This window comes from Pararge aegeria, chromosome 20 (assembly GCF_905163445.1).
Source record: "Pararge aegeria chromosome 20, ilParAegt1.1, whole genome shotgun sequence".
NCBI classification, from domain to species: domain Eukaryota; kingdom Metazoa; phylum Arthropoda; class Insecta; order Lepidoptera; family Nymphalidae; genus Pararge; species Pararge aegeria.
The window spans coordinates 5,537,713-5,554,417 of record NC_053199.1 but is presented as its reverse complement, the minus strand read 5'-3'; the positions used below and the strand labels follow the sequence as shown (position 1 = coordinate 5,554,417).

Below are 16,705 nucleotides of genomic sequence, written 5' to 3'. Positions count from 1 at the left end.
AAAGTTTGTGAAGCTAAGTTAAAACTTAACTTAACTTTCACTTAAGAGCATGTTTACATTGAACTAGTGACCACGACAATGTTTGCAGTGACAAAATTGGTGCTTCATGAGAACTCTCAGGGTCCTAAGTTTTTATGACAACGTTAACGACAACGTTAAGTAGTGTTCGATTCGTCACAGATCAAGCACTTATGAATATATTTGTTAGCATTTACTCCGTCTATCTTTTTACTCTAGTCTGTGTCATCACAATATTTCAAACTAATTTTTATTTTTTACGTCATTTCAAATAATAATTTTATTGATTAGCACCAAAATAGCTAGAATAGGTTTACATTACATTTAAATACATAGTTATGGCTAGTTTGGCAATAGTTACATATTACTGGTGGCTTGAGCATAAAAATGAATTTTTTAAATTGGTTTAGAGTTCGACTAATTTGAAAAATAATATTATTGTGTTCAGGGTCAAATAAACTACTTTCTTTTGTTAGCTTTTATTTCTTTCACGCAGCAACGTAGGAATTTTTTGTAAAAATATATATATTTCTTGACACGAAATCGTAGCCAAAAAACCACCCAGTAATTATGCGATAGTGCCAAACTGCCAAACTAGCCACTATATGTCAGTCAGTGAAAATGTTATTAGACTAAAACCAATATGGCCTTTATATAAAGATTCAGGGCATGTTTTTTCAATTGACATTTCCGCTGACTGATTTTTAGGTCTTGCTATATATTTATTACCTGGTCTGAAATTTCTATATTTTTATCGGGGTTTCGATTCGATATGTCATTAAAAACGTAACGCACTAAACTTAGGGAAGTCTGCTACCCTTTTGAGTGACCTCATACATTTTAGCATTTTAATTTTGTAGGTCGCTTAGCTGCTGTTAAACTATGTCTAATAAAGTTGTCTAATGTTTGGATAGCACTTCGTTTTAGGTGACGTAAGAAAAAGTCCAAACGTAGCTCAATTCAAAAAGACCCATTGTATAATATTTGGATTTAAATAGTAAATTTCTATATAATTTCATATCATTTAGTTTCAAAGAAAAATGTATGAATTCCAGCCACATTTGTACATCATTACAACTAATATTATTTACATTTTTATTGCACAATATTACTATGGAATGTTGAAGTGTTAAGAAATAATGTTATATTATGAGGAAAGCTATTTAAAATATTCTTAAATAATCACTTAATAATTAAGTCTCAAAAACTCCGCCATAATAATATATTAAATATTCAAGAAATAACAAGCCTTATTTTCTCAAGAAATAGAAGAATCTGAATTGCGCAAAATAACTAGATGGTAGGTATTTTTCCAATAATAGACGCACAGGTAATATTTGATCAGCTGCTTCTAAATTTTTTATTTTACACACTTGTGTACTGTACATCAGTGTAGTGTAGTGTACATCACTAGTGTAGTAAATTTCTATCGGTTTAAGATCGGATAGATATAATGGGCTGTCAATAACAGTGACAATCATACAGGAAAGCTGCAACTTCCCTCTACATCTGCAATCTGCAATCTGTAGATTGCAGTACCTAGTTTCTTCTTTTTCTTGAGAATTAAAGCAAAGGAAGCTCCTTATTCCTTGTGTATGATAGACGAAGTAACGTCTGCTACTCTCCAATTATAATTAATATTTACAAAGCTCTTAAAAGGAAATCACAAACAATGTTCGATCGTATTCGTTATATATACACGTTTCTCGCCATTTTTACAACATGGATTTATTGAGAATTTATAGGTACTGGGCATGTACATGATATAATCTATAACTAATTTAACTAAACTATTTGGTAAATCTAATTAACATCACAAATGCACTGGATATTTGGCCGTGTTTAACAGCCCATGAATACAGATTTCGCGTAATCGGGTCACGAGGAACTGGGTTGGACCCTACCGTTATGCCGGCGATTGGCATGCGCCTCAATATGAATGTTTCTCTTAGTCCTTGAGAAGAACGCAGAATTGCAACCACTCACTGAACACCGATGTAATAGCTGTACATGAACACTTTCACAATGTAACTTCAAGCTTGGCAAGTCTTTGTAGCATTCCCTACAGCCGCGGCACGGATAGTAACCATCTTTATTCGGCCGCGGTGCCTCATCTTCGATGCAGTAGTTGAGTTTCTGTGCCAATGGGGGTGAATAACTTGTGTTTTGGCAACCAAATGCGTTCAGACTAGGAGGCAGGAAACTAAATGGCAAGGGAGGGAAATTTGGGAGCATTCCAAATGGAGTAAATAAGAAAGGATGTTGATTGAACATGTCGCGACCATTTAAGTACGTCTCTGGTAATGGGAGTGGTGGATACGGTGCACTGAAAGGCATTGGTCCTAAATGACTTTTTGGTTTTTCTGATTCTCTAGCGCGGTAGTACTTTTGGGAATCAATGTAAGGACAGGCGCGTTCTTCGTCATTGAATTTGACCAAAAGTTCAATTTGCTCTTTAATTTTGTCTAAAAGCCGTGATTCATCGAATATCCTCAGATCTTCAGCTAGGACTCTTCTGTGGAGATTTAAATTCGAACTATGTCGATCTCTACTGCGTCTTGTGTTAAAAGCTGCTCTACATCCTTCGCTGTTACATTTATACATGACTTTTAAATGAGCGTTTTGATAATGCGTCTTTAGTATATACACATTTTGGAACATTTTATCACAAACTCTACATTTAAGCGGGTTATCTACGTCTATTGGAACATCAGTGGTTGTTACGAAGAAGCCGTTATCGAAATGTCCATATATTTGACCTTGAATATCGTCGGATCCATAATCATAACTTGATACTGATGATGATGGTGACCTATCAGAGAAGTCTACATTATCGTTTACACTAAGATTAAAAGGCCCTAAAGGACTATGTGTATCAATTTTCTTTGCAATGTTAGGAAAATCGCCTTTCGATAACCTTTCCAGTCTTTTCAAGGAGTTTTCAGATGAATACTGATCGTTATTATGGTGATATGGCTCATGAGTTTTAGATGGCTCTGTTTTATCAACAGGTTCTTCCTTAATTCGTAAGTCTTGAGCACTAAAATTAATCTCCGCAGTTTCAACTGGAGTTGTTGTAGGAGGTTCTTGTTTTATTTTAAGGGTTTCTACTTTCTCATATGGAACTGAATAATTAGTAGTTCCAGTGTCATTATCTTCGGATTTTACTCTCTTTAGATTTAACACTCTGTATTCATCATTACATTGCTCATCATTTTTACTTTCCTGTTCGCTGTTTTCGTTCATATAGTCATTTTTAAGTCTAGTTGGGTTAAAATTCTTTCTTTTCCTCTTCATGACTTCTGGACTTACACTATCTTTTATGTTGTCTGAGTTTTCATTATTGTCACTAATACTCCTTTGGTCATATTCTGCTTCAGAATCCTCTATAGATCCTATGGATTTATTAAGATTTGAATAATAGTCACTTGTATCTACATGATCATTTTCATCATCATCGTCGTCGCCTGCAACTACCACAATACCGTCATCTTCGTCAGATTCTCCATTACCATCATGATCTCTGTTTTCAACTGAACTGGATTCACGCCTCATATGTTGATGAATATCCATTGAAGGTGAGAAGTTAAGATTATTTTTATAGTCAAGCGGTATGTTTGAAGAATACTGTCTCATATTCTGCGACGGATTCAGCAGTGGGTATGATCCAAATGGATGCATAGGGCTAATTCCCGGTGGCATACTCAGACTTGCGCCAGGTGGAGGAATTAAAACAGGATGAGCTTGCGCACTTCTACCGTCATGTGGCGAGATTTTTCTTCTTAAATGAGGAGAATGTAATTTTGGATTTGGATTGGCACTGTGCCTATTCCTTGACCTTCTTGAACTAAACATCATACTGCACCCTTCAACTGTACATTTATGCATTTCACGTAAATGAACTGCCGAAAAGTGTATTTTTAGAGCACCTTTATCACAAAAAGTTTTAAGGCACACATTGCATTGTACTCGCTTCTTACCAGTGGTAGGGTTGATAAATTGAGTTCCTAGATTTAAAGGCATTTGAGATGCACCCCATTGTCTTTTTGGTGGACTTATACATTTTCCTAACATCATATCTCGCGTTTTCTGAGCTGCTTCAACATAAGCGTCTTTACTTAAGTTAAGAACATTTTCTTCATCCGTTCTTAAATTGTCGGGTCTTATTTTACTGGTTGAATTATTAAGCCGGCTTTCTCTGTTTTCTGTTTGTCTACCGGATATTTGTGGTAAAAGTGCTTGCAGTGACGCTAATCCCATGGGATTTTGGCTAAGAGCAGCCACCATAGCGGCAGGATGAGAAAACGTTGAAGGTATCGAGATTGGTGGCATAGGCAAATTATTCGGTAGTTGAAAGTTGAAAAACTGACTTCTCATTACGTCCATAGCAGCTTTCTCTGTTGAAGCCATAATATCGTAGTTGTTTTTTCTGTTTTCTTCCTTGTATTCACTAGCCTTATGCTTTCTAAAATCAAATGGTTGCATATTCTGTAGATGATTTAATGGAGAAGAATTAACAGGACTAGTGGTAGAGAGAGGACTTGATGAGGTAGATAAGTGGACGCTGCGATTAGGAGAGCCTTCTGCGGATGAAGTTCTTTGAGGCGAATGAGTTTGGTCGGGTGAGTACCGATTGCAGTTAGGAGTAATCTTTTCTTTCTTAATTTCCAGGTCTTTCTCAGCAGAATTTGATCTAGCTTCATTTTCTTGCACGCTCTTTAAATAATCATAGTTTTGCTTTGCTTCCATCACATGTTGAAAGTACTTCAGCGATTCGTTATTCCGTATATCTTTCGCCGATCGCTCCATAAGTCGTCTGAATTCGGCTTCGAGTTTTAAATGTTCGAAGGCTCGAAGTTCGTCATGATTATCCATATTTTTTTCTTTAATCCGTTCAAATTCCTGTATGGCTTCTGGAGGTGACGTAAGACCATTTTTCTTGTATATTGGAAGAAGAGAGGTTTTGTGTAGCGCTCTGGCTTCTTGGAGTTTGAGGATCTGCTGGAGTGCCAGGTTGTGTTCTGGGCCACATCCATTCCATCTTTCTGCGCTGCCTGACTGCGATTCCTGAAACAATAATAAAATTGTTATACTTTTGTTTTTTTGATTTCTAACTGAACAATAAATTCTAGATTATTATAATAACTAAGACAGAATTGACTGCTTCCGAGCTGTAGGTATTCTATTCAGCATTCATAATGTACTTTAAGACTATAGTAGTCGTTATGCCACCATGTTAATAGCAAAAGCCCCGAATAAATGGTTGCTTAATGCTTACTATGGTGGTAAGTAACCTGGTAAGAAAACTAGTCTCAGCAGTTCTAGCATGGGCATGAGATATTTTTACCACAAGGAAAGGATAAAGTGTCTACCCCCTTCTACATTATTATCCACTCTCCGCATGGACGTATGGGTCGAAATAATATCAAAATAATATACGTGTAATTGTTGCCGTACTTTGCCAGGTGGACAAGCAAATTTTACACCTTGTCAGTTGATATACCAAAACTCGGGGGGATTATAAATATTTCTCCGGCCTATGCTAGCCACTCTGCGGATAACAGAGTTTTAAGAGAGCTTCTTGTTTGTTTTACATAATCAGAGTTAGATGACGATGATATTTATGTTTACAAAAGTTGTTTTAATTCTTATTGCCTGGTTTTAAGATAACCACCAAAACATAATGTATATTTTAAACCATGCCACTCCGTTTCAAATGCTATCATTCACGAAAATCATGGACCCATAAATACTCACAGCCTTGATTCGATTAAATTAATTTCATTGTATCCGCCTGTTCGTTTAAGATTGTCTATAGCATTTTAAAGACAGGTTGGTCTAATGCCTCCTCAAACTTTAACTATCGGGTCGACACAAAACCACACCTTGCGTTTTCAAAGGCTAATATCGAATTAATTCCGAGAACGGAGAGCAATTGTGTAAAATTGTGTAAAATGACGGTTTGGAGTCGACTCAAGAATAGAAAAGTGGTTTCTGTCGCGTGTTTCGAACGATTTAATCCGAAAACTAAATTACTATTCATTTGGTAAGTATTCGGGGGCCGGTTCAATTGTCAAACTTAAGTTTCGGTTAATTTGGCCACTCCTCGAGTCGAGTTTAATGCCGCTATTATTGTAATAATTGAATCTGTGAATGCAGTGAAATAACGGGAGCTCAGCTACTACACTGGATAATTTCAAATATGGAAACGGTAATTTATATGTAGACGCCTATGTGCAATGGAATTATCGATAAATCAAAACGCTCCTTTCCGATTACAGACCGATTTGTAATCGCGTATAAACCTTATATAAGAATACGCGAATTTCACAAAGGAATCCACATATCAATTAGATGCAGCGTAATTGTAAATTATTTTATATTATTATTTTTATAATAATAATTAACGATTAACGATGTACTTACCTAATATATTGCTTAACTAAATGTAGAAAAAACGAAGTGAAATAATCTAAACCTCCTTGAAAGAATACGTAAAAATGTATTTAGTAGGCAATAGTTTCTCTACCAATTGTCGGCCGCTAGTTTCTCCATAATCATTTATGTGCTTAAAAAAAACTCGAGCATATATATTAGATATATTCAATGTTTATTAAGTGAGGAGTCCACGTGGAATGAATAAGCTGAATTTTTGGAACTAATAATGTATTTTTTTTTTTGCATTTTATATCCCGTTTTTTAGGAACGGGATATAAAATGCAAAAAAAAAAATACATTATTATAATAATTAATTATTATAATAATAACTATTATAATTATAATAACATCATATCATGCTACGAACATTATGAGCAAGAAAAATACTTTTTTTCCAAGACATATTAATTTGTATATTAAAACCGAATAGATTTATTATAAGACCCACATATTGCCTCAGCAAAGCTGAGGCGCCGGTAAAAAGCCTGATTTGCCTGTAATTACACCTGCAACCAAGCCCTTCAAATCGGATCACAGGTAGCGGCAGAAATAAACATGGCGGTATTACTTACCCGGCAGAGTTCTGTTAATAGGTACTACTAAAAGTTGTACCTACGCAGACGATTTTTCGGAGAACCTCAAGTTTGTATTTGAACCATTCGAATATAAAATTTCTAACTTAAGTACCTACTTCTACTCAGTTGATAACTTTGAATATATGCTATTTAACAAATTAATCATCTTTGTTGGCGCTAAGCTTAACAACTTTCTATTAAAGAGTACGCATGAAATATTAACTGTAAATCTGAAGTTAAACTTGGTTTAAAAAGCATGGTGCTACGGGTCTTTAAGTGTAGATGCGAGTCTGATTGTCGTCTTTTAAATTCAAGAGGAAACTCGAAGGTGCAACGCAATATTCTTTCTTGCAAATTATCAGACCACAGGGTCTTTAATAGCAATGGAGTGTAATTTAAAGTTAGTTATGTTATAATCTTTTATAAACAAAGCTATTTAGGCTCTAATCGTGGTAGAGGTAGAGTCAGACCAAAAAAAGATGTCCATCCATGTTTAGGTTATATGTGATATGATATTGGTATAGGTTCCTGTTGTTTTTATTAAGCTCTATTATTATTTTAGATACAGTAACAAAAATATCAATTTTAGGTTAGATAACAACATGCTTAATTAACGTAAGCTCAGCATTATGATTTTCATTTTTCTAGAGCCTCAAGTTTAGGAAGTAAGTAAGATTACGCTTTCTGAAATCATGAGAATCAGGAATTGAGTCTACGCTTTTATAATGTGGTTCCTAAAGTATTTTGAACCCACCAATGCATAAGTATTACAATTAGTTAAAACACATTTATTACAACGAGGTTACTATATGAAGAATATGCTGAGTCATCTAAATTATCAAGATACCGAAAATATAATTCGTTCGTTAAGGTAAATTAACTAAATATGTATAATATTTTATTGAATATTAATTTGAATAAATAATAAATAATCACCCACACACATGCACGCACACACACACACACACACGCATGCTCGCACACACACATAAACACACACACTTATGTACGTATTAAATACGGGCACAGCACATATGGGAAGACACTGACCCCCAAGACACGGGATATCCTAGTTTGGGGGTCCAGGGTAATTTTAGAAAAAACATTGTACTTCTAAGCAAATAAAAACTTTTTATTATTATTATTATTATTATTATACAATTGATAAATTTGTTATTGACAAGGTTGCTTGCATCTCACAAGATACAAAAATGATTGTAAAAAAATTTATAAAATGCAAATTGTTGATGTTGGAAAAGAGCAACTGCTGAGTTTCTTGCCATATTCTGCTAGGTAGAAACTGTTTTCCAAACCGGTGATGGACTCACTACAAACAGACGGACTTCAGACTGAGGTTTCAAACTTGCGTATAGAGTAGGTAAGCCTACATGAAATAAATTAAATTTGAATTTTGAAATATTGTATTATTTGTACGCCGCGTGTATTATGCCCTCTCCATAGCGTGTTGCTCGATGTTTAAAATCGTTTGTCACTCGATTATGCCGTGTAACCCGTGTAAGCGATGGCTGCCATATCATTATACGTTTCTGGGGAAAATTAAATTGTCGTTTGCCGCCCGCGCCGGCGTCGGCGGCAATTTCATAATTCGAATAACAAAAAAAAACTAAAGCTTCAGTTTAAATTCTTTTCTAATGCCACAAAATGGCTGAATGCAGGATAATAAAGTGTCGTTTAAGTAAAATATACGTTTCGTTATACGAATGAAATTGGAGGCTTCAATTTCACGATTTGTGTAGGTAAATGTTTTGAGTTTTTTTGCTCGGAAATGTTGATGTTTTTAAAAGTAGTTAAAAGGTATAATGTCGTTCTAGACAATTGGACATTAAATGCTTGAAGCTGTTGGTTGTTAACAAAATTGGTTTTGTCTATGGTATCTAAATTCTGAAGTGGTTTTTTAAAATTATTTAGGTGTATCTAAACATTTTTTTTTTCGCACTTGACTGTACTCTTCACTAGTGATAAGTTGCTGATGCAGTTTAAGATAAATAAATAATAAATAAATATACTACGACAAAAAACATCGCCATTTAGCCGCGAAGTAAGCGTAGCCTTCGTTATGGTTAGGTAAGATGGCTGATGAATTTTATTTTGAATTATACACATAAATACTTATAATATACAGATAAACACCCAGACACTGAAAAACATTCGTGTTCATCGCCTTGGGACTTAGAAAGCAAGGTCGCTGCCTACGGCAAATCGTCCAAGATGGTACCTAGCCAGGTTTACCCCTAATCGGTTTTTACCCGACACGTAGCAGAATCCCTACGATGGAAGGTACTATCTCGTACTTAGCTACTTATTTTATTTGTGTGATTCTTTTTTTAATTTTGTATAGTTCTCTAATAAATAGATAAAAAATACATATACGACGACAATACAGTATACACACATCAGTATATAGTCCCAAGGTAAGAGTAGCTTGTGTTATGGGTACTAAGATAACTAATACAGTTATTATTGTGATATTACATGAATCTTAGTATCACTATTATATATTCATTTTAATGTACCTACAAATAAAGAAAGCGTTTATGTTAAAAAAATAAAATTTAATTACAATATTTTTTGTCCTTGTGCAAATTTTATTGATTTCTTTTTATTTACTACCCAATGTATAATTTTTAGGTATGTCGAGGTATTGGTATATAGGTCTTACCTATATTCATCAAAGTTCCCACGTGGTAAACGAAATAAAGACAGAAAAAGTACGCTACACTAAAGGTGACTGACCGGTCAAATAAACATGTATTACATTTAAACCTTCCCCACTACCGAATAAGTACTATTTTTAAATAACAAGAGCGCAATTTAAATTTGCTCCGTATGACCCACGCCTACCGGACAAGCGGACATATTTCACTACATTTTTTCAGAATTCACAACAAGCTAATTTGTACTTTGGGTTATAAAAAATAAGGTTTTATTTACGTTGGGGGTCTTTTGGTGTTTTTTTTCCAAAATGCCCATTTCGCGATGATCGTTTTTGGCGCGGTGTCGTGACAAGCCATATTGTTCAAGCATGGATACATGGAAGGAACTGGTTTTGATGCTGAGCTTGGCGTAATTACTGCTCCCAAGGCAGGGGACTTTTTTTCCGGTGGGAAATTTTGCTAGCATCTTTTTACTCACTACCAGTTAGCTTTTGACATTCATCTCACCGTTTCACTAGTCTAAAATGAGGCGGTCTAAAATGGCATACTCATACGACAGTTCGCAGCCACCTTTTCTTCTGAGCCCAAGGCCGTGGGTTCGATTCCCATTACTAAAAAATGTTTGTGTGATGTTTTTCAGTGTCTGGGTGTTTATATGTAATCTAAGTATATATGTATATTATTCATTAATATATTCATCAGTCATCTTAGTACCCATAACACAAGCTACGCTAGATGGCGATGTGTGTATTGTCGTAGTACTTATATTTTATTTATTTATATCGTTGATCAGTTCAAACACGAAATTGTACTGAACGCTAAATCGCTTGTTATTGTCCTTTGGTTACTAATCTGAAGCGTATACCTACCTACTCCCTTATTGATAAACGTGGCGTACCGTCGGAATATTAAATGCTGCAAGAACGTGTCAAAACACTGCGTTTATTATGCGCTGCACCATGCCTATTTATAAGGGAAAACTAGTATAGACATACTCGAAAAAACTATCAGCATCTGACTACAGAAGTTACTTAAAACATAAAAGCCGTTACGCTAAATATAATTTAAAAAAAAATAATGCAGACAGCATAAATGTAATTTCAAGCATAATATAATCTGGCAAAAAAACAATCTTCACGAAAACATTAATTAAAACGTCGCGTAGGGTAAATGAGTCGACTGTCGACATGTCACTTCTCGTATCATCCATCATCCCATAAAAACCATTGTAAAGGTCAGGTTGCGGCATCTATTATTGTTCCAACGAATTATATGCACAATCGTGTCCGAATTACAATGTTACATCAAACAGCGAGTATCAACATTTGTCGTTGGCTCAACAATGGCATCGCGGCTGTGGGTGGCCAGCTTGTGTGCCAGTATTAATTTAATTAACATTGCTATCATTATGAATCAGTTTGATCTATTACGGGGAGAGTGGAAAATAGTTTTCCTATATTATCTAGCTCTAGCTCTTAATTAAACGGGACATATATGGTGAGTAAGGGTGTTTATCGAGGTTCAATATTCAGATTTAGATATCTCAAAATTACTCACTACTATAGGATTTTCTTACAACCTTACAACCTCTATTTGAAGTGTTGGATTTAATAAGACCTTTTCATAGGGAATGCCTACGACCTACGTCCTCAAAATAATTTACCTCTTATATTTTAATAGATCTTTCAAGGCATAGAACTCTAATATCACTTCTCAACCCCTTTTTAACTATTTGGTAGCTTTCCAAAATATAAAGTAGCTTAAGGAATAGTCCCATCAAAAACTTAGTAAAAAAAATCCCAGATTACCAGATAGAACCCGTGTTCTTGAAAAGAGTCAGTTACCCATAACGAAATCAGAATCAGTGTGTTCAATCATTTTAACATAATATCTGGATTACATGACCTCCATTTCAAAAATATCTCATACAGAATGTTAATAGTTAAGATCGTAGATATTCGATAGATCGTAAAGTGAAATAAACATTCTCAAATAAAACTTTATCGGATGTGATTATTAATAATTGCAATGGTCAAATCACCATTGTAATTATTAATAATCACATAACATTTAATGCCAAGATGGCGTATACGAGCATTATATACCGCATGGTCTCTATCATTACAAAGACACTATAATCTGTCCGCGAGCCCATTATGAGTTTTGATATAATTTAGATTCCACATGAAATTATCCGCTCTGGTCGTTTAAGTTAATATCCGTAATGATACACCGAGGACAAGTATGAGCCGCTTATCTTAATCTCGGCTTAAGGCACCTCATGGCGTTATATATATTAATAATAATTGGATTACGGGCAGAGGTCAAATATCGATTTCGCTCGGCCCAAGACAGTCCCATGGCACTGGAATATACTATCTCCGTATAGGTTTTATAAGTTGTACTAAATCACTACAGTTTACACGACTATCAACTTATTTACTTTACTACATCGCAAATATAAAATAACTCAAACCTGCTAAATATGAAATTGATCAGAGTATTCTGGCCTTACAAAATAATAATATCTACGTTAGACCTACTATATTACATATCAACTAATACGCGCGAGAATTCTTTGTTTTTACAGGTTAAAATTTTAAAGTTTCGGAAAAAGTAGTAAAGTAACCTATATATGAATCTACATTTTGCAAGCTATTTTCGTGTAAAATTCTGTACAGCCGTAAAAGGTGCCCAAAGGTAAAAAATAAACAAACAGACACTATCGCTTTTATAATATTAGTATTAGATACATACAAAAACTTTCAAGGTTTTTCTAAGCCCCTTAGACCGTATTAAAACGCTATAACACCTAAATGACATACATTAATAGCTGTCTTGATAAGTGACCTTGTCACTTTAGATACGTAAGCTTTAAGATCAAAAGCCGAAACGAGATGTTATACGCCCACATTAATTATGATATACAAATAGAAATATCTACCTACTAGGTAACTTAATACTGGGAGCTTAAAATAATCCTACGAACCTTTTGGTAATCGTCTTCCCACCATCGCTTGACGAACTGTGTCAGTTTACACAAACTATCGTCGATATCTTCACACATTTTTAAAATCACAAATCACTTCAAATATACAAACTTCAGCGTCTATTCTCTACAAAAATACTGTGTTTACTTATTTGACATATTTCGATATGTCAACTGCAACTATATTAAATAGCACAACCTAGTTTTTAAAGTTTAAAATTTAAAGTGTTGAACTTATCTAACTGACACCAACTTTTAGGACTTCTTCACGAATTAACGATGCGTGTACGAACACATCAAAAGCTACACCGACTATGACATGACCATTTCTGTGACACTGAGGATCAAAGGAGAAACCGATGCAGAAAAGGGTGGGGGTGGTTGACCCTTGACTCGTTTACTGATAATGATAACAATAGGTTTGTACCTGGAGTCCGAACAGATGAGAACTGTTCTGGGATTGCAGTCACGTTTACAGCGATGCAAAAGGTTATAGGTATACCTACAAAATTGTGCAAAAACAAGTTTGGGCAAAATAAAACCAACGAACTTAAGCTTAGACAGATTCGTTTGTGGAAGCGATGAAGATTTTCATGTGTTCGGAGCGTTTAGCACTCCTAGTACTAGTTTTAAGTTTACGAATGCATCATAAGTACCATCTAAGGGCCTGCTTGAATAAATATATTTTTGACTTTCTCATATATTATAATGCCGGTTTTAAGAAACATGTGTTTGTTTTCTTTAAGGTTAAAGGAAAAAACTAATAAATTATTGTGTAATTCAGATCGAGAAGTAACAGTTATATTTTTGGAGTGTTTTCATCAACACTTATGTTTATAAAATTACTAATAATAACAGGTTATAATTATTTTCGCTAATGTGTCTATTCCGAAGTGAAGAATTTCAGTGCAGGAGTTAAGGTTTCTGATATTCTGTTTCTTGCTTTTTGCGATACAGGTAGGTTATTAATAAGATAATTTGTTCCATGATTCCAATACTTTATTATTTCAAAGTTGTTCTATTTTCGAACGCTTAAGGATGCCATTTATAGGAAGAGTTTCGTGTTTGAAGGATAAGCTTAAAATTTCGCTCAAAAAGCAAAAGGTATATTTAATATACTATTTAATATACATCATTATTTTAAATAACTTAAGTGACCTATTTTAATTCTTAATTTAAGCAAAGCTATGTAAACTTTACTTATATTAAGTTTCGTAGGAGATCGATCGATCAGATACTTACATAGGGAAGAAGACTGAAAGATTCATTAACTTTAAGACGAAACCTTTCAAGTTAGATATGTTAATGTAATATAAACTTTCTTTAGAGTATAAGTACATAAACGTCGTACACGTAACCAATCATTATTAATTTTATATTCGCTATGGTATTTTAAAAATACAGCCTGAAATCTGAATAAAATTACTTTTAAAATCGTTAATTGCATTATTCCTGTGCTTGAACCAAATTAAGAATAGTTTGAAGGTAAAGGGAAATTTCATAGCCAATATTCCCTTTTTATCACTAGTTATAAGCAAAATAATTTAACTATTTAACTTTGGTATATCGTACGCAAAATTAGTACAAAACCTATATTCCATCAAAATATACTTCCAGAATATTACAATGAGAGAACACCAGATAACATTTATCCTAGCGCAAATGTCTTGGCTTAAAAAGGTTACGTTTGTTGTTTGCGAATTTATGACACAGACAATAGTGTCGGGTTTTAGGAAAAAGGGCTCTTTTAAATGTTGACCGTATGTGAGACACATTGATAACAAAGAGTGGCACGGTGCCAACAATAGGGTAGTTTACCTTACTGATAAGAAACAAAACTTTGCTGAATATTTTTTAGTTTTGCCAAAATACATTAATGAAAGATACATTTTAATAATAATTACTTATTCCACTTTACTAAAGAGTTTCGACTTCAACATATTGCCATCCATCATCACCCTAAATAACACTGTGACAAAGCCTCTCTTATTGGTGAAAGATTTATAGCTTAGAACATCCACACTGCTTTAATATGGATTGATGTGGTTGAAGGTCTTTATTTTCTAAAAAGAATTACTCAAATTCGCTTGGTAGAGAAAACATTAAACTTAAAACACGCTGAGTGTAAACTATAGAAGGTATATATAAATTTATAAAATATATTATCTAGTAGCATAATTAAACTGTGTATTATTAATTTATTATTTATCTACTGAGTCATAAATTTATTAATCTGATTTGTATGTAATTGTATATAGGTATATATATATATATATCCCCCAGATAGGCCCAGCGCCATCTGTCGGGCTGATTTGTAAATCTAAACCATCCAGGGTGCCATGCCACCCAAACGCATGCCGAAAAATTAATTCAAATCGGTCCAGCCGTTTAGGAGGGGTTCAGTAACATACACAAGTAATATATATATATATATATAAAGATATTTATATGTGTATGTATTTATTTCTATATTATTTATAATTGTATTAGCTATTTAAGTATTATTGTTATATGTAGGTGATGTAGTTTATGTTAAGACATATTTTTAAAATATTGCACTATCCCGTCACTATTTTCTTCTTTCATTAAGGGGTGGTCTGGAGGTGATCGCTTAGAGCGAGAAACGTTTTATTAAATTCAGAAAATTTTCTTGTATTTCTGTTTCCAATATTTATTATCTTTATCCCTTAATTGTGTGCTATAAAGAATTTATCTATCTATCAATCTGTTTATAATGAAACATTATTTTTTAAGTAGATTTTTAATTGATTCTTGACTTTAGCGAAAATAACCATTATCATTTGTTATTCATAATTTTACCGCGACCGATAGTTTAACGTAATCACACAGGCACGGAGTTGCTACTATAAGTTAGTCCTTGCCTGCAATCTCACCGTGTGGTCAGTGATAATGCAGTCTAAGATGCTAGCGGGCTAACCTGTTAGGGAGTATGGTATTCATACCCACCAGTGATCTAATCAGTTTCTACGCGACATAGCACCGGAACGCTAAATCGCTTAGCGGCACGTATTTGTCGTTAGTGTGGTAACTAGCCATATGGCTGAAACCTCCAACCAGACCAGAAAAAAAATCAGAAATTATAAATTTCCAAATTGCCCCTGCTCGGAATCAAACCCCCTTTTTAAATTCACAGCCCCAAAAATCGAGAATTGCATGAAAAAAAACTTAGTACCTACCCAAATTTTTAAGCCCGATTCGCAAGTAATCTCGATCCCTTGCCAAAAAAAACCGATAAATTAACGGAACGGTTAACATACAGATATCCCCATAGCTACCTACCTTAGGTACCTCGTGTGATAAGTTAGGACTTAGTATGCTCTCATAAACTTGCTACGTAATAATCAATACCAAACTTATGAAACTTAAACGGCTGTTGCTACCTTAACGTATGAAAAAAAACTTAGTACCTACCCAAATTTTTAAGCCCGATTCGCAAGTAATCTCGATCCCTTGCCAAAAAAAACCGATAAATTAACGGAACGGTTAACATACAGATATCCCCATAGCTACCTACCTTAGGTACCTCGTGTGATAAGTTAGGACTTAGTATGCTCTCATAAACTTGCTACGTAATAATCAATACCAAACTTATGAAACTTAAACGGCTGTTGCTACCTTAACATGGCTGCTTCAGTAATAAAACAGATTTCAAAGAAATTTTTCGTGACTGGAGTGAAAAGTAGCCAAAAGTTGAGTAAGTTAAAGATAATGGTGTCGGGTTTTTAGAAAAAGCCCCACCTTTGATGTTGACCGTATGTGAGACATATTGATAACAAAGCGTGGCACCGGGCTGACAATGGGGCGTTTTCCCTCACTTTGCGCTCACTGATAACAAACAATTAGTTTTGGCATGCTTTTTTACTTTTCGCAAAAGCCATAGCAAAGTGGACCATGTAATTTTATTGCTCTTTTTTTAGGAAATACATAATAAGTATACCTGCAGTACCTACTTTGCTAATACTAATAGGTTTACCGATCATAGTGTCCGT

The 16,705-nt window shown here is 34.3% G+C and overlaps 1 protein-coding gene across 1 annotated transcript; it reads right to left on the bottom strand.

The window, feature by feature from the left end:
- Positions 1–1,896: 1,896 nt before the first annotated feature.
- Positions 1,897–11,584, bottom strand: LOC120632868 (zinc finger protein basonuclin-2). The gene is made up of 2 exons (XM_039902907.1): positions 11,551–11,584; positions 1,897–5,132 (listed from the first exon to the last, which is right to left on the bottom strand). Exons 1-2 carry the CDS (start codon positions 11,582–11,584, stop codon positions 1,897–1,899), a joined length of 3,270 nt encoding a protein of 1,089 aa, XP_039758841.1.
- Positions 11,585–16,705: the final 5,121 nt, after the last annotated feature.

Coding starts and splice junctions, on each gene's coding strand:
- LOC120632868 (XM_039902907.1), bottom strand. CDS start 11,584: ATGATTGAACACACTGATTCTGATTTCGTTATGG. Junction 5,133..11,550: donor TGATTCTGATTTCGTTATGG/GTAACTGACTCT, acceptor TTTATTGTTCAG/TTAGAAATCAAAAAAACAAA.